The 18,490-nt window shown below is 31.8% G+C and overlaps 4 protein-coding genes across 4 annotated transcripts; all 4 read left to right on the top strand.

Moving 5' to 3' along the window:
• The first annotated feature begins 1,814 nt into the window (after window positions 1-1,814).
• LOC105448664 lies at window positions 1,815-7,268 on the top strand. The gene is made up of 3 exons (XM_011687364.1): window positions 1,815-1,964; window positions 3,426-3,484; window positions 3,772-7,268. Exons 1-3 carry the CDS (start codon window positions 1,941-1,943, stop codon window positions 6,413-6,415), a joined length of 2,727 nt encoding a protein of 908 aa, XP_011685666.1. The 5' UTR covers window positions 1,815-1,940; the 3' UTR covers window positions 6,416-7,268.
• Window positions 7,269-10,531: 3,263 nt separating this feature from the next.
• On the top strand, window positions 10,532-11,363 carry LOC105448663. Its single transcript, XM_011687362.1, has 3 exons — window positions 10,532-10,621; window positions 10,911-10,963; window positions 11,049-11,363. Exons 1-3 carry the CDS (start codon window positions 10,604-10,606, stop codon window positions 11,179-11,181), a joined length of 204 nt encoding a protein of 67 aa, XP_011685664.1. The 5' UTR covers window positions 10,532-10,603; the 3' UTR covers window positions 11,182-11,363.
• An 818-nt stretch (window positions 11,364-12,181) lies between these two features.
• LOC105448733 lies at window positions 12,182-14,516 on the top strand. Its single transcript, XM_011687475.1, has 4 exons — window positions 12,182-12,322; window positions 12,634-12,701; window positions 13,645-13,912; window positions 14,006-14,516. Exons 1-4 carry the CDS (start codon window positions 12,182-12,184, stop codon window positions 14,426-14,428), a joined length of 900 nt encoding a protein of 299 aa, XP_011685777.1. The 3' UTR covers window positions 14,429-14,516.
• A 270-nt stretch (window positions 14,517-14,786) lies between these two features.
• On the top strand, window positions 14,787-17,952 carry LOC105448732. Its single transcript, XM_011687474.1, has 5 exons — window positions 14,787-14,810; window positions 16,392-16,550; window positions 17,535-17,603; window positions 17,719-17,808; window positions 17,893-17,952. The coding sequence occupies exons 1-5, from the start codon at window positions 14,787-14,789 to the stop codon at window positions 17,950-17,952; spliced, it is 402 nt and encodes a 133-aa protein (XP_011685776.1).
• Window positions 17,953-18,490: the final 538 nt, after the last annotated feature.

Genomic DNA, 18,490 nt, shown 5'->3' with positions numbered 1-18,490 from the left:
CCTAAAAATATATTGAAAATTAGAAAATAATAAAATGATGACATTCATCGAATTTGTTACAAAGAAATCGATTTTTAATTGATAAACCATTTTAATTCAAATTCAAGTATTCTGTGATTTTGAGACACCGTATATATGTATAATATATATAAATATGCAATATATATGTGAACTATATACAAGTGAGAAAGTATGTACTAATTTTATCTAGAAGTGCTGATCTTATCAGGAGAGGAATCATTATAAAAATTTATGTAAGACATAGTTACTTGATTATACGAGCGAGTAAGACCGCTTGTACGTGCTGCTCTTGGTACAAGACTGGTTTATCATATCCGAAGGAACTGATTTGCTGCTAGATTAGATATTATTAACCGTCTCGCACGGAATGTCGGCTCTTCTTGCATTAATCCACGGATTTTTTTACAAACCTGATCTGTAATCTACACCGTTACCACGCCTTTTCCGTTCGCGACCATTCTCGCGAGATCAGTATAATTATTCGAATAAACGCGATTCCATATGTGGAATTATATCAGAATTGCTCCAACTTCTGTGCCAATTAATTAAACGGATTTCTACCCAATTGAGCAGCAATGACGTACAATTGCTATTGACACGTCGATGATAGGAATCCGCTGCGACTCAGTTCTGGCGGTTCGACAAACAACTTTCCATGTTTAGATGATGTGTTAGAAACTTAGCGCTTCACGCTGGAAAGGGTAAACTCACACAATTGAAATGGCAAATGATTTTTCTTTCGTTAAGCCAATGGCCTTTGTTACGATTGCTCTCGCGTTAATTTGAAAAAATTGAGGAGGATTTCAACAGCGAAGATTTATCTTCATTACATATTGGCACGATATGTTTCCATATGCAATTATCATGACAGCGATGTTAGAACGCCACACAAATTTGTTGAGAAATGTATTTTTGCGTTACGTGTATGTACGAATTTTTATCTCTGCATTTGTTAAAAATGAACAACTCCCTAGTTTTTCAAGCAAGAATTTGATTATTGATTATTAAACTTTCGAATTTTCGAAATACTTTTGTAAATTTTTAAATCTTGAAATTTAGGGGCGTGCAATGTAATGTGCTTTACAATTATTTATATGTTTATAGGATGCCCCTTATGCCAGATTTTAATAGTCAAAATGTTCTATGAATAAAAAATGAGAAAAAAATGTTATATAAACATAGGTTTTCTCTTATAGAAGTTTTATTAAAACATTATAACAAAACAATGTGTCACAAATAAAAGAAATCTGCTCTTGTTATTAATAGGATACAGTATAATTTTATTAATATTTCATTGTAAAATGTCGGTCGTTCTTGTCGGCGATCATTGGGTTCATTTCGTTCTTTATCTGTATAACATCAATTTTATATATGGAGCACATATATAGAAAAGAAGATTAATCATTTCTCTGTGTAATCTGTGTAATCTGTATAAAGGACAGAAATAAAATATCAAGAAGGATGTATAAACTGGATAATGATTTAATTTGCAAAAGACTTTTTTATTTTTAGATATTTCGACATGTATGCAACTTGAAGAGAAGCTGCGAGGACAAAAGACAGCTTCTGTGAGGACGAAAGTGAAACCTTGCTCAATATATCACAATAAACACGTTTGTCTAGTAGTCGTAGCGATCCAATTGCAATTTAGAAACTATGTGATATATACCTCTTATAACAATAAGGAAATATAGAAAACGAATTACTCCCGTTACTCGCCCGGCTCTCGTGAGCGCCATAGTGTGGCATATGTGTTGGGGATCATACGCCTAACAAGATGCGTTATCAAGTTAGCTTCGGCACGGACCCCGCTCTAATAGCTACGGGAGAAGCTTTAAAAGAGGTGGGCAGCATTGCAGCCCAACAGTCGTCTTCGCAGTAGATCGGTGAGGTGACCGGGATTTCGTGCGAGCGACGATATGAGGATCACGTGTCTTATTACGGTGAGTGAAGACAATTCGTTAGCGAATGATTGTCTTCGCAGTGACAAAAGTGAACGTCGAAATTACAACCAACGTGACTAATTGCATGAATTTGTCGAGATTACTGTCGAAACGACACGGATCGTCCGCTAACATCATCCGCGATTTCGTCAATAATATTTTGTTCGATAATAGTGAACACAAGGATACACGTGAATAAGGGCAATTAAAAATAGTAGCTATTTATTAAAATATTTTTAACTTTTCTAAATGAACAGACAAAGAAGCTAATGTGAGTCCAGCGCAGAAAAAAGTGTGCAACTAAAATAAATTTAAATGTTTAATATTCATCAATACAATAATTAAATTTTTGGCAATAGTTAAAGTTTTGGCACATTTTTTTGCATTATTTTCAATATTACAATACAAAAAGAAGATTTATTGTTCATTGATTTAATATTACATAGATTTAAGATTTCGCGAACTCAAAGAAAAATTTTATAATTTGAATTAAATTTTAAAAACGTTAAAATACGTTGTTCACAACGAACAACGGGTTCCATAGTAGCAGATATTTATTTTATCTAATTATCTTTCTTGTTGGTTAAAATAATTAGCGATATACTTGTACTAAAATTATTACTTAATAAAATCACTAACAGTCTATTGAACTCAAAGATCGTGATGCTAATGTTGATTAATTTGAATAAAAGATCTTTGTAATAAAAAGAATTGCCAAGAGAACATGTAAATGGGACTCTTTGAATTTTGAATTAATTGTAGTTTAGTTTGCAACTGGGAATTCATTACGTCGGATTTTTCAATGTTTTTAGAGTGCTGGCATTACTTTAAATCCAAAATTCGCAGACGTGCGTGCGAGAAAAGTTCCTATTACATATCAATTTTTTTATATTGAATTATTAGCAAATTTAGTTGGACGCATTGATATTAAAACTGTTGTACACAATTTTAGAGCGCAACTTGAGAAAGCTAACTAATTTTAAAAAATTAAAAAATATTTACTAGAACTTTAATGCCTTATATAAGCAAGTTTGAGGTAATAAATTTCAAAATCAATTAGAGTCATAAGTATATTTTTTATACAACAAATTTCTTTTAAGGACTGAAAGTCTTAATATTATATTTAATTTTGGTTGTAATAAAACTTCATTACAATATGTCACATATTGTTGTTATAATAAATTAAAATACATTAAAATAGTCTTTTTTGCAAATTTAATCGCAAAATTGTGATAAAGTAATTTGAGAACCAAAATCATATTCAATATCTAAAAACTACGGAAAATGATTACTCTTCTTCAGACAATGGTCCCAAGATTTCAATTCAAAACTAGTGTTAATATAAACAATACATTTTAAAACATAATACATTATATATATATATATATATAATATATTATAATACAAATTAGAAATATATTTTATGTTTCTATATGTATGTTCATGTATGATTATATATAGGTCTGTGCGTATCTATCAACATCCATCGTATCTACAGAGGAAATTCAATATTTGAATAGGTAAGTAGACTTTTGATAACAACACTTTGTTTTTTATTATTTATATTAAAAAAAATAAATTTTTTCTTGAATAAAAGTTTGTTTCTTTTTTCTTTTTTATATAATTCTAAATTCATGAATGTTAGATTTAATATTAGATTTAAAAGTATAAGATAAAAATATAATATTTTTATTATTGACCAATATTTTAATAGTAGCAGTAAAACATACGTTTTTCAATTTCAATTCTTTCGTTTTTATTGTAAATAATACATATGCATTATATATTATTGTATATTATTCTCCAGGCTAAAGAGAACAAGGTCGCGAGAAGAATCGATTCTCGGCGATGCTACAGCGAGTAAAGTCGAGTTAAATCCCATCCCTGAGATTCGTCCCGATGTATTTTCCACATTGCGAAAGTCTCAATCACAGGGACAAATTGAGACTTTTCAGAAGCCCTATCAAAAGAAGGTCCACGAGTCCCAGTCTAAACCCCAACAGCAACATCCCCGTTCCGGGGGTGGTCCAATATCCGATCGTTCGAGACGTCCGGTAAAACGTTTGAGAGTCCGTTCGATCGCCGGATCAACATACGAGGTGAACGAAAATGAAGTCCACGAGTTAATTCAGGAAGCGATCCCGGAAGTGCACGACGAAGGGCCGATTTACATCAAGCCTGTGTATCGGGTCCACACAAAGAAGAATGTCTTCGATTCCATCGTGGACATACTGCATCAATTGCTGGACCCGCCTAAGAAGGAGTTGGGCCCGATCGTCGGACCCATCCATATGCCGGGGTCCAAGCGCAAGATCTACTTACGCCTGATGGAACCGGTCGACGAAAGTCACATTAACGTGCGCTTCGTAACGCAAGTACCGGTACCCGTGGTTAACGAGGAGATTATTGCAGGACGGGAACACGATTCTAGCTTACCGTATCTACCTTACGTCGATCCCTCTGTCACGCTTTTGAACAAACTTCCCGGGTCGAGTGACACGAAGTTCAGTTCCTCCAATCGTCATCAATCGATTCAGTTACCCGGAAACGTCAGCCACGTAAAGGTCGGTAAAAGTCGAGGGCCGCAACCTAAACCTGCGACTAAACTGAAGCGTCCTCCGGAGAATCCTCGAGAAATCAACAAGGAAAATGTATTGCCTGTTAAAGTGGTACCTGCGAGTGAGGCGGAAAGCGACAAGAACCACTTGTATTATCAGTATCAGACGGAAGATGATGCCGTGAGACATGTGACGGAGATAATTAACGAGGCGACGGAGAACGAGCAGGGTTCGAAGGATATTTTACAACCCTGGTATCAACTGAGCACGCACCGTCTGCCCCTTCGGCAGATCGCCCCGCTGTACCCGCTCTCGGCGATGGAACCGACTGATTCCAGCTCTAACGAGAACACATACAAAGTGCCCAGCGACAGTCTCACCGTTCCCGGCTCGCTGCAGTCGAGCACGTACGAGCAGTACGCGGGCAATGCTAACGCGGCAAATCTGGGATTCTACGATCAGCCTTACACCATCCCGAACGCTTACCCGACCACTCACCAGAAGCAAAACGAGTTTAGCAACGCCCCGCCCAGCTCTTACCCGATCTCTTATCAGAATCAAAACAAGTTCAACAACGCCCCGAGCTCCACTTCTTACGTCAAGCAGAACGATCTTTTCAGTGCCCCCACCATCTATACGAGTCCTCACGAGAAGCCGGCCGCTCCACCACCGTCGAGCTCTTACGCGACTTCTCACGGGGCGCAAAACGGCGCCAAGGCGCTCCAAATTGGTTCAAGTTCTCAGAATGCACTTCATATCATAGATCCGCCGACTTATCCTCTCGATCCTCGGCAAGTTCCGAAGAATCATCACGCCAATAAAGTATTCGAATACACTACGGGTCAACAACAGCCCAATATTAATTTGCCCGATGTCAACGAGATAGGCTCGTCGACACGCAACACCCCGCAGCGCGGTGTGCTGCCGATCGAGCAGGTGACATGGGGAAAGGTGAAACGAGAGAAGAGCGAATTGAATTTACAGAAGAACGCGGACAACGCTCACGAGACGTGGCAGCCGCTTATGCTCGTGTCCGAGGATGTGGACTGGCAGAAGGCGTTCGCCAATTTGGCGAAGGTTGCCAACCTTAATCAGCACGAGGCCGTCACGAAACAGCAACAATCATTTAATCGCCAGAGACAGGTTTCGCGAAGCACCACGCCGAGCACAATCGAGATGGGCAGGGTCGATCAACGTCAAAGTAGTAAACATCGCAACCCCCCTTTAGCGGCAGCTCAAAATACAGGATGTTTGTCCTTAGACAAGAGGGGTAAATGCGTGCAAACGGAATCGATCGTTTCGACATCTCGTCCGGAAGACGCCGTCAAGTTCGTGAGGGAGCAGCCGCAGTCGGCCGCCTATATCGAACCGGTTATGATTACGCCAAGATCGGCGAGCAATACGGTTGAAATATCGCGACCGAATGTCACCGTGATGAGCTGGATAGAAGAACCGCAGCCGTTGGTGATGACGACCGAGAGGACTTTTGCAACGAACAGCACTACAGAGAAATCGCTATTAATTAAAAAGATTAAAAATACGCCGGAGAAATTAATCGAAGATAAAACAACATTGATTGAATCGATGATGAGTAATTTTACTTTAGAGAAATCGATGGCGGGCAGTACAACGGAAAGATCGTCGATAAGCGGCACGTCTGAAGCGTCCATAAGACAAAAAAATACCACGAAAAGGCTGCAATTGCCGAAGCGGCCTTTGATCATGAAAAAACCGACATTCGTATTGAAGGGAACGGAGCCGAATAGCACCACGAAAAGGACGGTGACGACGACATGGAAACCGATGAGTAGTACGACGGAGATAAAGAGGACAGCGGGGCGATCGAAGTATTGGGGGAGCGCGGGTTCGAAAACGAAGTCGAGTAGCATTTGATAATTTATCCATTAATAGCGCGTTTCTTTTAGGCACAATCGATTTTAGGCAGTGCATTCTTACGCATTTAAATGTTTACGCATTTGCATGTTAGTCATGATATGTATAATGCGCAATGATATCCCCAAAATAGCTTACGATCCTTCACATATAAAAACTAAAAAAGTCATTTGCACGTGTATTTGCATGTATTAACGTACGTTAATATCATGTAATCGATTAAAATTATCTGTTTATTAAAAAAGTTTGAATAGATATAGCTATGTTCTCGCTGCCTTATTTGTGTTTCTAAAATTACTTAGTTTGAAATGATTGTCATCGTTTAAACTTGTAAGTATTTGTAAAATCTTTAAAGAGAATATTTTTTACGAGGCAAGGATAATTGGTTTTGAGAAATCGAAATAAGCTTGGAGACTGATCGTTTGCGAAATAAAACTACATTTTATAATGAAAAATGAAGGAACGAGAGAAATATATTAATATTTGTGTTTGATAAGAAATATCGTATTATTGTTTGAAAGCTATATGTGTTATTTATCGTGTTTTTACTTACATGGCACACAGAATAGATTATTTCAAGACGTCATTTTCTGATATGTGAATTCTTTGATCAAATTGAAAATCTTTTCTTATATAAATTCATATATTTTGTTAATTAATTAATTAAAATTTTATAGATTTTATTTGAATTTTTGTTATCTATTCGAATCTCATTTGTTCAATATCTCTTGAGAAAGAAGATTTGAACCGAAATAGTAATAAAGTAAAAAGGTAAAAAAAGTAAGAACCAAAATGGTAATCAAATTTTTAAATGAAAGGCATAGCCATAATTCTGAGTCATCATATATATATATATATATATATATATATATAGGAATTAAATTAAACCTAACATTATTGTTAACAAATATTACCCTTCAAAGCTTCAGTTTGTTTATATATACATACATATACTGTATATTTTTTGTTGTATTATTTTTAAGTTGTAAATAAATAAATAGGTTGCTGTATGATTTATTTCTAATTCTCGCTGATTGTTGATACATTCATTAAGCAAATAAATAAAATAAATAATAAACAATATTTCACTTTCGGTTTGCCCTAATTTCTAATTGCCTTCATGGAGGTAAGTTACATTTTGCATAACGAGTGGGAAAGCGATACGGACAATGTGGGCGTTATTATTGTTAAACTACAATTAGGGATCCACTTAAGATAATACGCGGTATTAGAAAGTGTTGATGTACGTTTTAGATACATTTATGATACAGTTTAACGTTAAATGTTAAATATTAACACCTCCATGATAAAAGTGAAATTAGCGATTTGGAAAATAACAGTTAAGTAAAAATATTATTACAAAAGCGGACACAGCTTAACAATTTAGAAAGAAGATTAATTTTACATATTTTATTCAATCAAGCAATAATTTTATTGATCAATAAGATTTTTTTTTTGTGAAATTTGTAAAATTTTGTATAAACTTGCTTTAATGAACGATACGAGCGACACAGCTAGGCATAACATAATTGCAGTTTTTAGAAATTTGATAAATACGATGTGATTAATACGATAAATTAAACATAAAAGAATGTCTTATTTTTTAATTAAGAATGTATGCGTCACATCTCAAAGCATTACTAAAAATATAAAAATTTCATAAATTGTTCTATTACTATACGTTTGAGTATTTGTGTAAAATTAGAGCATAATTCTCTTATTGGTAATCATTGCAGAAACTGGATAACTAAACCTACTGAGGCAAACTAGGTAACAAGTTTTTATCTGATCAAAAACATAAATACAAAAACACAAGTAATTACATATAAATATTCGCAAACGTTTCGATCTGTAATGAGATCATTTTCAATAATAGTTTTGCGGTACTTTGCTAAATATCAAACCGAATATTTGTAAAATTGAATTGCTTATTACAATCCAGAAACGCAATCGCCTACTAGTTGTCAATTAATAAGAGATCTTCTTTGTCCATAAAATCAAAATTTGATAAATCTCAAAAGTCTCTTATTGGTTCGAAAGTTATTTGATTTTTTGCATCGATTTTTATAAAATAGTGTTTCCTAATATTTATTTACAAATTTGAAAAGAAAGTAGCATTATAAATTAAATCAAATTTTTTATATATATACTAATAAAACTCTAATAAATATTTGTATAAAAGTTTATTTAGATTCACTTGTTCGTTTAACAGCTATTTACTTAAAACTGTAGCAAAATTTGAACGCCGCACTACATTAGCGCTACATTATATGAAAAATTAATGTTATTTAATTATTCGTTATTTTGTTTTTTACAATTGATTTTAGGGTTTATTCAATACCAAAATTTTTAATCGTCGATTAGGGAAAATGTAAATATGAACATCCTTAATTTTTCTTGAAGATGTTAAATATTATGTTTTATGATAGTTGAACTTCTTATATGTAATCAAAAACTTATTTTATATCTCAGATAATATAAACCTAAAAAACCTACAGTTTTTAAATTCCTATAATTTTTAACTGCAGGTATTGTATTACAGCCTAAACGTCCTTAAAAATTAACAACAGATAAGCTTAAGATAGCTAAAGGAAAGAAACAGAATATAATTATAACTGTTGTAGTAATTTCTATAAAATTATAACTCTTCATTAACTGCTCATCTGCAGCGAGATATGTTTGGCAAAAGAAAAGATGTGAGTGCCGAAGAAAAATGTGATAAGTGCACTTTCCAAGTAACGGTCACGGCCCTTGCATCGATCGTCGAACGGTTTTCCATCCGCTAGAGATTAACGTGGCCGTGAAATCAACATGGTCGGCGATTATGATCAGGAGGCGGTCACGCCGCGGCGATCTTTTTCTTCTATTTCTTCTTTTTCTTCGACCGCTGAAAAATACGAAACCGCGCTGCTAATCGCAGAAACACGTTTGTATAATATATACGCGCGTGTAGGCGGGGTTTTTTGTGTGGTCTTCAGCAGCTTTGTCGATTTCACTTTTAAGTCACTCTCGTACGCGTTTGTTCAAATAGGGAGCTTTGCTGTTTGCGTCTTCAAAGGCCACGTTTCAAAAAGAAGGATATGCTTTGATACACGATTCATTGCTAATTTGCTTAATTTCTAATTTTTGCATTTAATAGTTTATTTAATACTTCTTTTAATCTTTGCTGTGCGACTTAATAAATTAAGATAATTCTCATATTTGAAATAGAACGATTTTAATAAAAGTTCTAAAATTTAGCTGTTTAGATATAAATCTAAAAATAATTTTGTTGGACCATCAAAGTAGTTACGTGGAATCGCAATATTGATAAGTAATGCTACAAAAAATTTAATATTCTAGCAACAGTTTGAGCGTCTTATACAATTATTTTGATGATCTAATAAAAAATATTTTCAGATCTATATTTAGCTAAACTTTAGGATCTTTTAATAAAATCGTTTTTTTTTTCGTGTACAATACAATGTATATATTTAATTTAATACCTAATTCATATTATTTAATATTTATCATTTCAAAATTTTATATTTTATGACTCGTTATAACTAAATTCTAAATTGTAAACCACAAATCATACAATCTTACGACTTATAAAGGAATACGAACCAAGTATCTCTCTCCAATTTTAATAAGTGCTGGATATATTAAAATGTAGACAAAATAAAAGATACGATATATTTTTATAAGTGCTATCGTATGTTAAAGAGGTGAAATCCTTTGAAAAAATTGATTATTATATACATATCTTTCGATGCAAATATCTTAACTATAAAAGATGGAAAAAATTTTTAAATGAAAGTTGAATGGTTTCAAGAGTACTTTATAAAAAATTTTCAATGATAGAAGTTAAAATAAATTATGTATGTAAAGATATTGTAATAAAAATTTTATAATAACAATACTTCTCGTTAAATCAAAGTAAAAAAAAAAAATAGAAGTCAGTAGGACGAAAATCCGGTGTAACAGAATTGCTTCGTGATATTTTAGAGCGATAAATACAAGTGATAGTGATGAATGCATGTTGGGCGGAGTTTCATGGAATATTTTGTGTAGAGATTCGCCTCGCTAGTTGCTGGTTGCTCTATATAAACGTTCGCTTTATAGCTACACGATGCTCAGAAGAAATCTCTCGTTTGACCAAAGTGTTTCGTGAAAAGCTTTACAGAAACGGATTGTGAGTTTTCCACGATGCGGCATAAATTCCTGGTGAGACATTTATTACAATATTATATTTAAATTTTGGTTACATTTAGTATTTAATTATTCAATTTGTTTCAATTTATTTTAATTTAATATTAGAATAAATTTAATTTAACAAGACCTGATACCAATTTTACAATTAATTTTAATTTGATATATTTAAATTTTTTAAAAATATTTTTATTATTTCTTTTTCATTTAATTCAGAAGAGTTTATATATAATAACGAGATCACTATATACATATCAATATAGTATTAGATATTAATAATTTAAATAATTTTTATTCGTTGCAGTATTCTATCTTGTTCTTAATAGTCTTTGCACTGACACATCAATCGATTGAATCGTAAGTATTTATAGCCATTTATATGTGGAAATATAATAAATATACATGTGAAAGTGTCATACATGTGAGCTCTTTTTTCTTTTAGGAAGAAAGTGGTAATACACGTCCCTTATCGGGTAAAAAATGTGAAACATACACATACGATCTATAAGATAATTTCAGATCATCATCATGGAAAACATAAAAGTGATGAAGATTATTATTACGAAGATTATTAAAAATGTGTATTTTTTTAAGACTTTATAGATTATGTAATTCATAAATAGAGCAAAAAACAGTCATTAGATTTTTATTAACAATAAGTACAATGTATCTAGCGGTTTTTTCATTTTATATTGTGTAGTAAGTGCGTACTATTACTATGTTTATATTTATAAATAAATGACATGTAAATACAAAATTTCCTTTTGTTATTTTTTCCATATGAAACTGAGATAATTCTTAATATTTAAATAAATGCGAAACTTTTTTTAAGAATTCAATAATTAAAAAATAATTATCTTTAACTTAATAATTATAAATAATATAAACTCGATTTTTATCTTTCAAATTTACATTTATTTTCAAATTATTAATATAAATTAAATAGTTCTTCAAGCAGATTTGTTTTATATATTTTTGATATTCCTAAAATTTAAATTAAAAATTAAATTTTATTTTATTGCATTATTTATCCTGTATATTTTGTCTTATTTAATTGTAAGTTGTAATACTTATTTAATATAATTTTATTTGAATTTTATTTGAGTAATATGCTATTAAAATAAATATTTAATTAATGTTTAATATTTTAATCAGTAATAATACTTAAATTATTATTAGTACAAATAATGAATGTAAACATTTAGTTCCATTTAATAACCAATAAATCTAATATAAATCGCTTTAATGTATAAATATAACCACATATTTTATGAAATGAGAGATAATATTATTCTAATTTTCAATTATTCTGTAATAACAAGTTAAAGTTTCTTGTTTATTGAAAAGATCAAAAAGTGATATTTTCTTATGAAATAATATCTAGCAAAACAAATAATTTTACCACGGCATTGAACTTGGCTAGACTATATCTTCATGGTTTATTGACCTCATAATTTCTAAAGCCACATCAGTCACGGATCGACAGATGAAGCATATCACCTGAAAGATACAGCGAAAGTGATCAGCAGCCGTGAACTGCATCAATGGCATTGTCGCTTCGCAAGATTCGCTTCGATGAAAAGAAGATGGCATATAAATGGCGAATCACCGTCGAATGATATCAAACGGCAATTGACTGCTGACAATCGCGTTTGCGATCGCGGTTACGACGATTCGACAATAAATCATGGTAATAACATTGATAAGAACATTGAAGTGATATTGACGAGCGATTTATATATATATATACGTCATGAATATTTGAGTAAAAGAAAAAGAAAAACAAGGGAGGGACTTCAAAAATCGAATTCCGCACGACTGCTCCCGAGAACCGCAATTAAGTGATTCGAGTATTAACATCGTTAAGAGTTATGTGCGCGTGCATCTTCCTTGCAAATGCGATTCAAATCAATGAGAGATCGTAGATATCGGATATAACGGAATTATAATCAACATAAATATCGCCAATTAATCCGGAGAGCACGTACGGATAATCTGAGTGTAACGACCACAACTTTGTGTTTCAGAAGATCATTATCAGTCTACTTTTCATTCTGTCGAACGGGGTGCTGAACAGCGGAAGCGCCAAGGAGCAGTGAGTATGCAACGGTACTATGTTATTAGGTAATTTCATCTATTTCGCACGGAATTGCTTTGAAAGATGCATTGGCACTAAACGCGGCGCACACATATACTTTACGCTTTCTTGTAGAGAAAATCATAGTCCACGCGCTTACTCTTGTTTTCACTTGTTGGCAAATTAAAGAATGGATACACTCCCGTCTTTCGACGTTATTACATCGTCTTATTAATTGCTCTTTCATAAAGAGAATCCTACCCGTCCTTTTCTGTTTTGAATCCTTATAACTTGGGTTCTAATCAAAATTTTTTAGGTATTCAGGAGTAAAAATCGTTACTCTTTCTAAAGATCTAATCAATAAGTAGTCTATGAGATATCTGGAAAAAAAGGTGTAAGGTTGAAAATAAAAAGAAAAAGAGTAAATGACCCCTGTCTTTTTATTGACAAATATTTAATTAACTAATGATTTTTTGTTAATTTTTAAATAGAATTTTTAAATCAATATAATTATTATTTAAATAATTAATTTATAATAATCGATGTATTGTATTCAAAAGGGTAGGCAAAATCATTTATTAATTGAATATCTGTTAGTAAAAAAGTAGGAGTCACTCTTTTTACCTCCACTTTTATGTCTTTTTTCCAGATATATGTCACTCTATTATCGATTACATTTTCGAAAAGAACTATATTTATCTCTAATACCAATTGTATAAAATAAATTGTATAAAATTGTATAAAATGATATAAAAATTTGGATTAGACTCTAAGTTACAAGAATTTAAAACACAGTCTCCTGGAACTTAATAAGTTAATGCGTTCTAAATTTTTGGATACACCTCTAATATTATAACGATCTATTTGAGTATTATAATAGCACATTTGTAGCTTCTTCGGAAAAGCGCTGGTTTTTTAACTGATTTTATTTATTTGTCACGATTTTTTTTTCCATTAACAGCGTGCACTTCAAGATTCACGTACCCGAAATAATAAAACATCATATTCATACGACAACGGTGTTCATACATATTCACAAGCCGGATATTTCACCGAAGAAGTCCAAGCCCAAGGAAGAAGCGCCAAAGAAGAAGAAGACCTACCACAAGGAAGCGCATCACGAAGACTGGAGTTCCTGGAGTAATTATGGCTACCACAGCGATCACGACGATCAATCGGGTAATCTGAAGAATCAAAAAGATCACAAGGACGACGATGTTCATAAAGAGGTGGGTCATAGGAATAACAACCCTTTCGGGCAGTATCACAGAGACTCTTACATGTCCATGTTGCAAGACGACGACAAACCCGATTTCTTGAAGGGGCAACACGGCGACATGATGGGGTATCATCCGCCGCAGTACGAGGTGAAAGAAGACGTCAAGGAGATAGATAACAACGACATTGAGCCTTACATACACACGTACGAGGAAGGTTATCGCAAGGGGGGCGAATCCGCTCTCGGGCACACTTATTCGGGCGACGTCACGAAATTCTACGACGACAAACACGAGCAGGGCGGCCACTCCGTTGAGGATTATAAAAATGAGTCGAGGGAGAAAACCCATGCGGGTCGTTACTTCGTCGATGATTCGGAATATCAGCACAACAACAAAGCGGAGAATCGCCTGTCTCCTAGAATTGTCGCGCGGTCGCGAGGCAACGGACGAGCAAGAATAAAGATAGATCGTGCCAATAACATTAACTCTGCATTCCTTAGCGAGAAAGATAAAAATAAAAAATAACGATGAATTTAGCAATATTTTATAGAAAGTTAATTTTCATTAACAAAAAAATCAGAAATTCTTTGACTTTCATCGATGTAATGATGTGTATGTCCGGTCAAAAATAAACAAAGAGAGAGACTTAAAAGTTAAAACTAAATACTAATAATAATAGTATTGTTATAATAATACGTATTACTGAGATAAACATTTTTAACACAATATATTAAACTAAGATTATAATATATAAAATAATATAAAAATGTATTAAGCTAAATAATAATAATAAATAATAAATTATAATTAAGCTATCGTATTGGGCATAATATTAGACATTTCATGAACATTATATGTCTATAATAACCTGTGTACTCACGAGATGTTCGCTGGACGCAATAAAGAGGTAATAATTTGTGGATTTATTAAGGTAATAATATTGCAACTCGAAACACCGTCAATCGCGGATAATTATCGTGAAGGAGATACAACATGTACTTTGCATTAAGCGTTTCAAGAAACTGATAATAGGAATTGACGCAGCAATAAAATCCACGTTTATGAAAACATCATTTATTTGCAACATCTATGTATTACTTTATAACGTACTACGATATTACAGTAATGATCAATCTGCTTATTATCTCGCCTTCAGCGTCTCCGCGTTCCGCCTCCTTGCTTTTCATGCAAGAAAGACTTCCGGATTGTGATCGTGAACGAGATTAAAGACTATAGAAATTTTTCTTTTCTATTATCTTGCTTTAAATATACGCGTATTTTTAAATGCTTGCAACTTGGTGTCTTGCAATTTTCCAATTTTACATTACAAATTATTGCATAACTTCTCGAATTTTTTTTAGAGTATTCAGATGACCATATTTACATTACACATTTGGAAGCGGGAAAATACATGCTTTTTTTCCAACACTTTAAATAATAAATCTAAGTGCAGTATGCCTAGTAATGAGCAACCCGTCGTACTCAGAAGCATTCCGATGACGAATAGAAACATAATTGACTATATAAAAAAGCAAGCAAATTTACACATTACATTATATTTAACAGTATTTAAATTATTATATTTGTTTTTGGACAACTTTTATTTGCTAAATAATATTTTTGGTTTAAGAAAGATGTAAACGTACGTACCACTTTTTTATATACTTGGCGTAAATTTTTTTTTAAAGAGTTTTTGTTAGGTTTTTATTATATCAACATGTTCGCTTTATGTTAAAACAGGCAGCATATCCATCATCTTATTTCAATAGAGTGTGACATATAAATTGTAATAAATTGATAAGTTTAATATCTATAAGAGCTTTAATTGAAATTGTATACTACTATTACCATTCTATACAATTTATGCAGCGAGCTAGTGAGGAAAAGTTCAGTTTGATATATCAACGGCGTGTGCAATGACCAAAAATATTGAAACAATTTTAAAGCCACTTCTAATAATCAGTTATGTGTTTGGTTTAAGAATTGCTAATTTACCTATAAATCGCATAAAACTATGGTTTAGTCTTTTATATATGCTGTTAATTTGGACAGTTTACTATTGTCTTTTAACATCTCCATTTGTAAATTCTATTCAAAAATCGTATTCAATTCACTACCACATATGCTATTCGTTGGAAATGTTTACAAGCATATTGTGTATCTTGTCTGGTATTTACAATAACAAAGTAAGTAAATATATATATGGTAATATACATATATGTCATTAGCTGTAGTAAGCAATTTCGAATGTATTTCCACAGTTACGATATTTAAAATAAAATATTGATGCGACATGCATTAATAAAATTTCCCATTTGATAAAATTATTTACAAAATTTCTATAAAAGAATTTGCAAAGAGAACGCATTAAAAAATTATATTTTTGATAACTAAAATGCATTTGATACTAAATGCGATGTGTAATAGATACAATTGAGTTTTCAAAGAAATAATTATTATTTACTCGTCTAATTGCGTCCTTTTTCAGAAATTTCACAATTCTCTGAAGAAACTCGACATTATTGACAACACATTACTTGAACTCGGAACAGTGACAGATTATGACAAGTTACATAAGAAAACAATGTGGATCATCTTAGGATGGTTTGTAATAGTCATATTAATGAACGGTGTAATGGCGCTATCCGTAAGTGTGGAACATGATTGTGGCATTCTGACTGCTATAATTGTCGTCTTTATACGAAGTTATTATTTTCATATTCGTGTTATCGGTTACTTGACTACTATAATTATTCTTGGGTTGGTACAACTTTTTAATACATACATATATAACAATTATTCCACAACTTAAATCATGTATATACATTAATAAATCATCAGCCATACAAATTTAAGCACTATTGAAGTATTTTCAAACTTGATGTACTTATTTTTTAATAACAAAATCATTAATTAATTTTCTTTTATATATTTATAGATATATTAGATTAAAATTTGATCAAATTAATAAACACCTTCAGAATTTGATGACAGATAACGATCATAAAATAAAAGTTTCAAAAAATCTCATAATACCTTCGCATCGACATCAGTTTTCAAAAAATTTAGATACCAAACGCATGATATGGATCATTAGGTAAAAAATCTAATCAAATCAAAATATCACTACATAAATAGTATTAAATAAAACTAAACAAATATTTACATATGGCATATATAGTATATACACAACATACAAAATAAAATGAAATATTTACAGACACCTTCACTTGGAGTTATGCAAAATATCCTATGAGATAGATTCTATATTGGGAAAAGAAATCTCTTTTAAAATGGCATGCTATTTTTGTTGGATAATCTTCGACATCCGCTCAATTTTCTTCGCAATACTTATTGACAATTACGTAAAATTTTATAAAATGTTTGCAGCATTGTACGTAATGTGGCTTTCTCATAACATTTTTAAATTTCTGCTCTTTAATTACGTGTGCGAAACAATTAGTATCAAGGTACTGAAGTCTATATTTAATTCAAATAACATTTATCTACCTAAACAATAGTTTGCTTAAAATTTGTTTTGAAAGAAAATTTGACTGTTCAGTAATATTTTGTTTTAATTTACTGAATTAGAACTACATTTTATATTTTATTTAACATATTCTAATTTTAGGCAAGTGCAACAGCAATTTTATTAAATAGATTATTGTATTCCACTTATGATGTTGAAATTCGTGAAGCCGTAAGTTTTAAAATGAGTTCATTGGAACATTATTAAAATAAACATTTAATAACATCTAAATAATCAGCACATGTATGTATATTAATAATAATCGATTGTATATTAATATTCACAGATTTCACAATATTCATTACATATTGTATATATGCCACTTAGATTCTGCGGAATAAGACTTTTCCAATTTGGTTTCAAATTTCTTCACAGAGTACGTAGTACTTATACAATACACGTAATTTAAATTCATGATTAATATTTAAAAGGGAAATTTATACAACGTTTTTATTTTTAGTTTGTCATGTCAGTTGCGACTGTTTTAGTTGTAGTGATACAAGCGCGCGAATATATGTAAATATAATTATTAAATTATAGCAGTTTAAATAATATTAGACACTTTATAAAATGCATTTAAATAATGTCTATCGAAATAAACAGCAATGCTTTATAATTGTATGTATTTATGATATTTATGTTAAGCATTTACTACAAATGTAAAAATAATTAAAATCTGTCTTACTTAATGAAATTTTTAAATATGTACAGTAATGTCATATGAAAAAAACTTACAATAAAAAACGAATGTCAAAAATAATATTCACATTTTTATTATATGAACATGTCCGCTTCACACATGTTAAAACAGGTGTATCCACCATTTAGTTTCAATCTTTGACCATATAAATATGGACTGATAGTAATTAACTTCATACGTGTCGCCAAGCTAGATGTAAACTCTACATCAGTCAGTAATTTTCTGCCGAGAGGGGGAAGGCTCCTGTGAAATCAGCGTGTTTACGACGTGTAAAGGAAAGGTGCTGAGTCTGTTTTTAATTTCTTTCCATTAATTTGAGATTTTTTCCGGCTCTCTATCAATTTTCAACATAACATTT

The sequence above is a fragment of the Wasmannia auropunctata genome, unplaced genomic scaffold (genome assembly GCF_000956235.1).
Source record: "Wasmannia auropunctata unplaced genomic scaffold, wasmannia.A_1.0 LD336083.1, whole genome shotgun sequence".
Classification (NCBI taxonomy): domain Eukaryota; kingdom Metazoa; phylum Arthropoda; class Insecta; order Hymenoptera; family Formicidae; genus Wasmannia; species Wasmannia auropunctata.
Note: the sequence above shows the minus strand (reverse complement) of the source record. Positions and strands in the feature narration are given on the sequence as shown.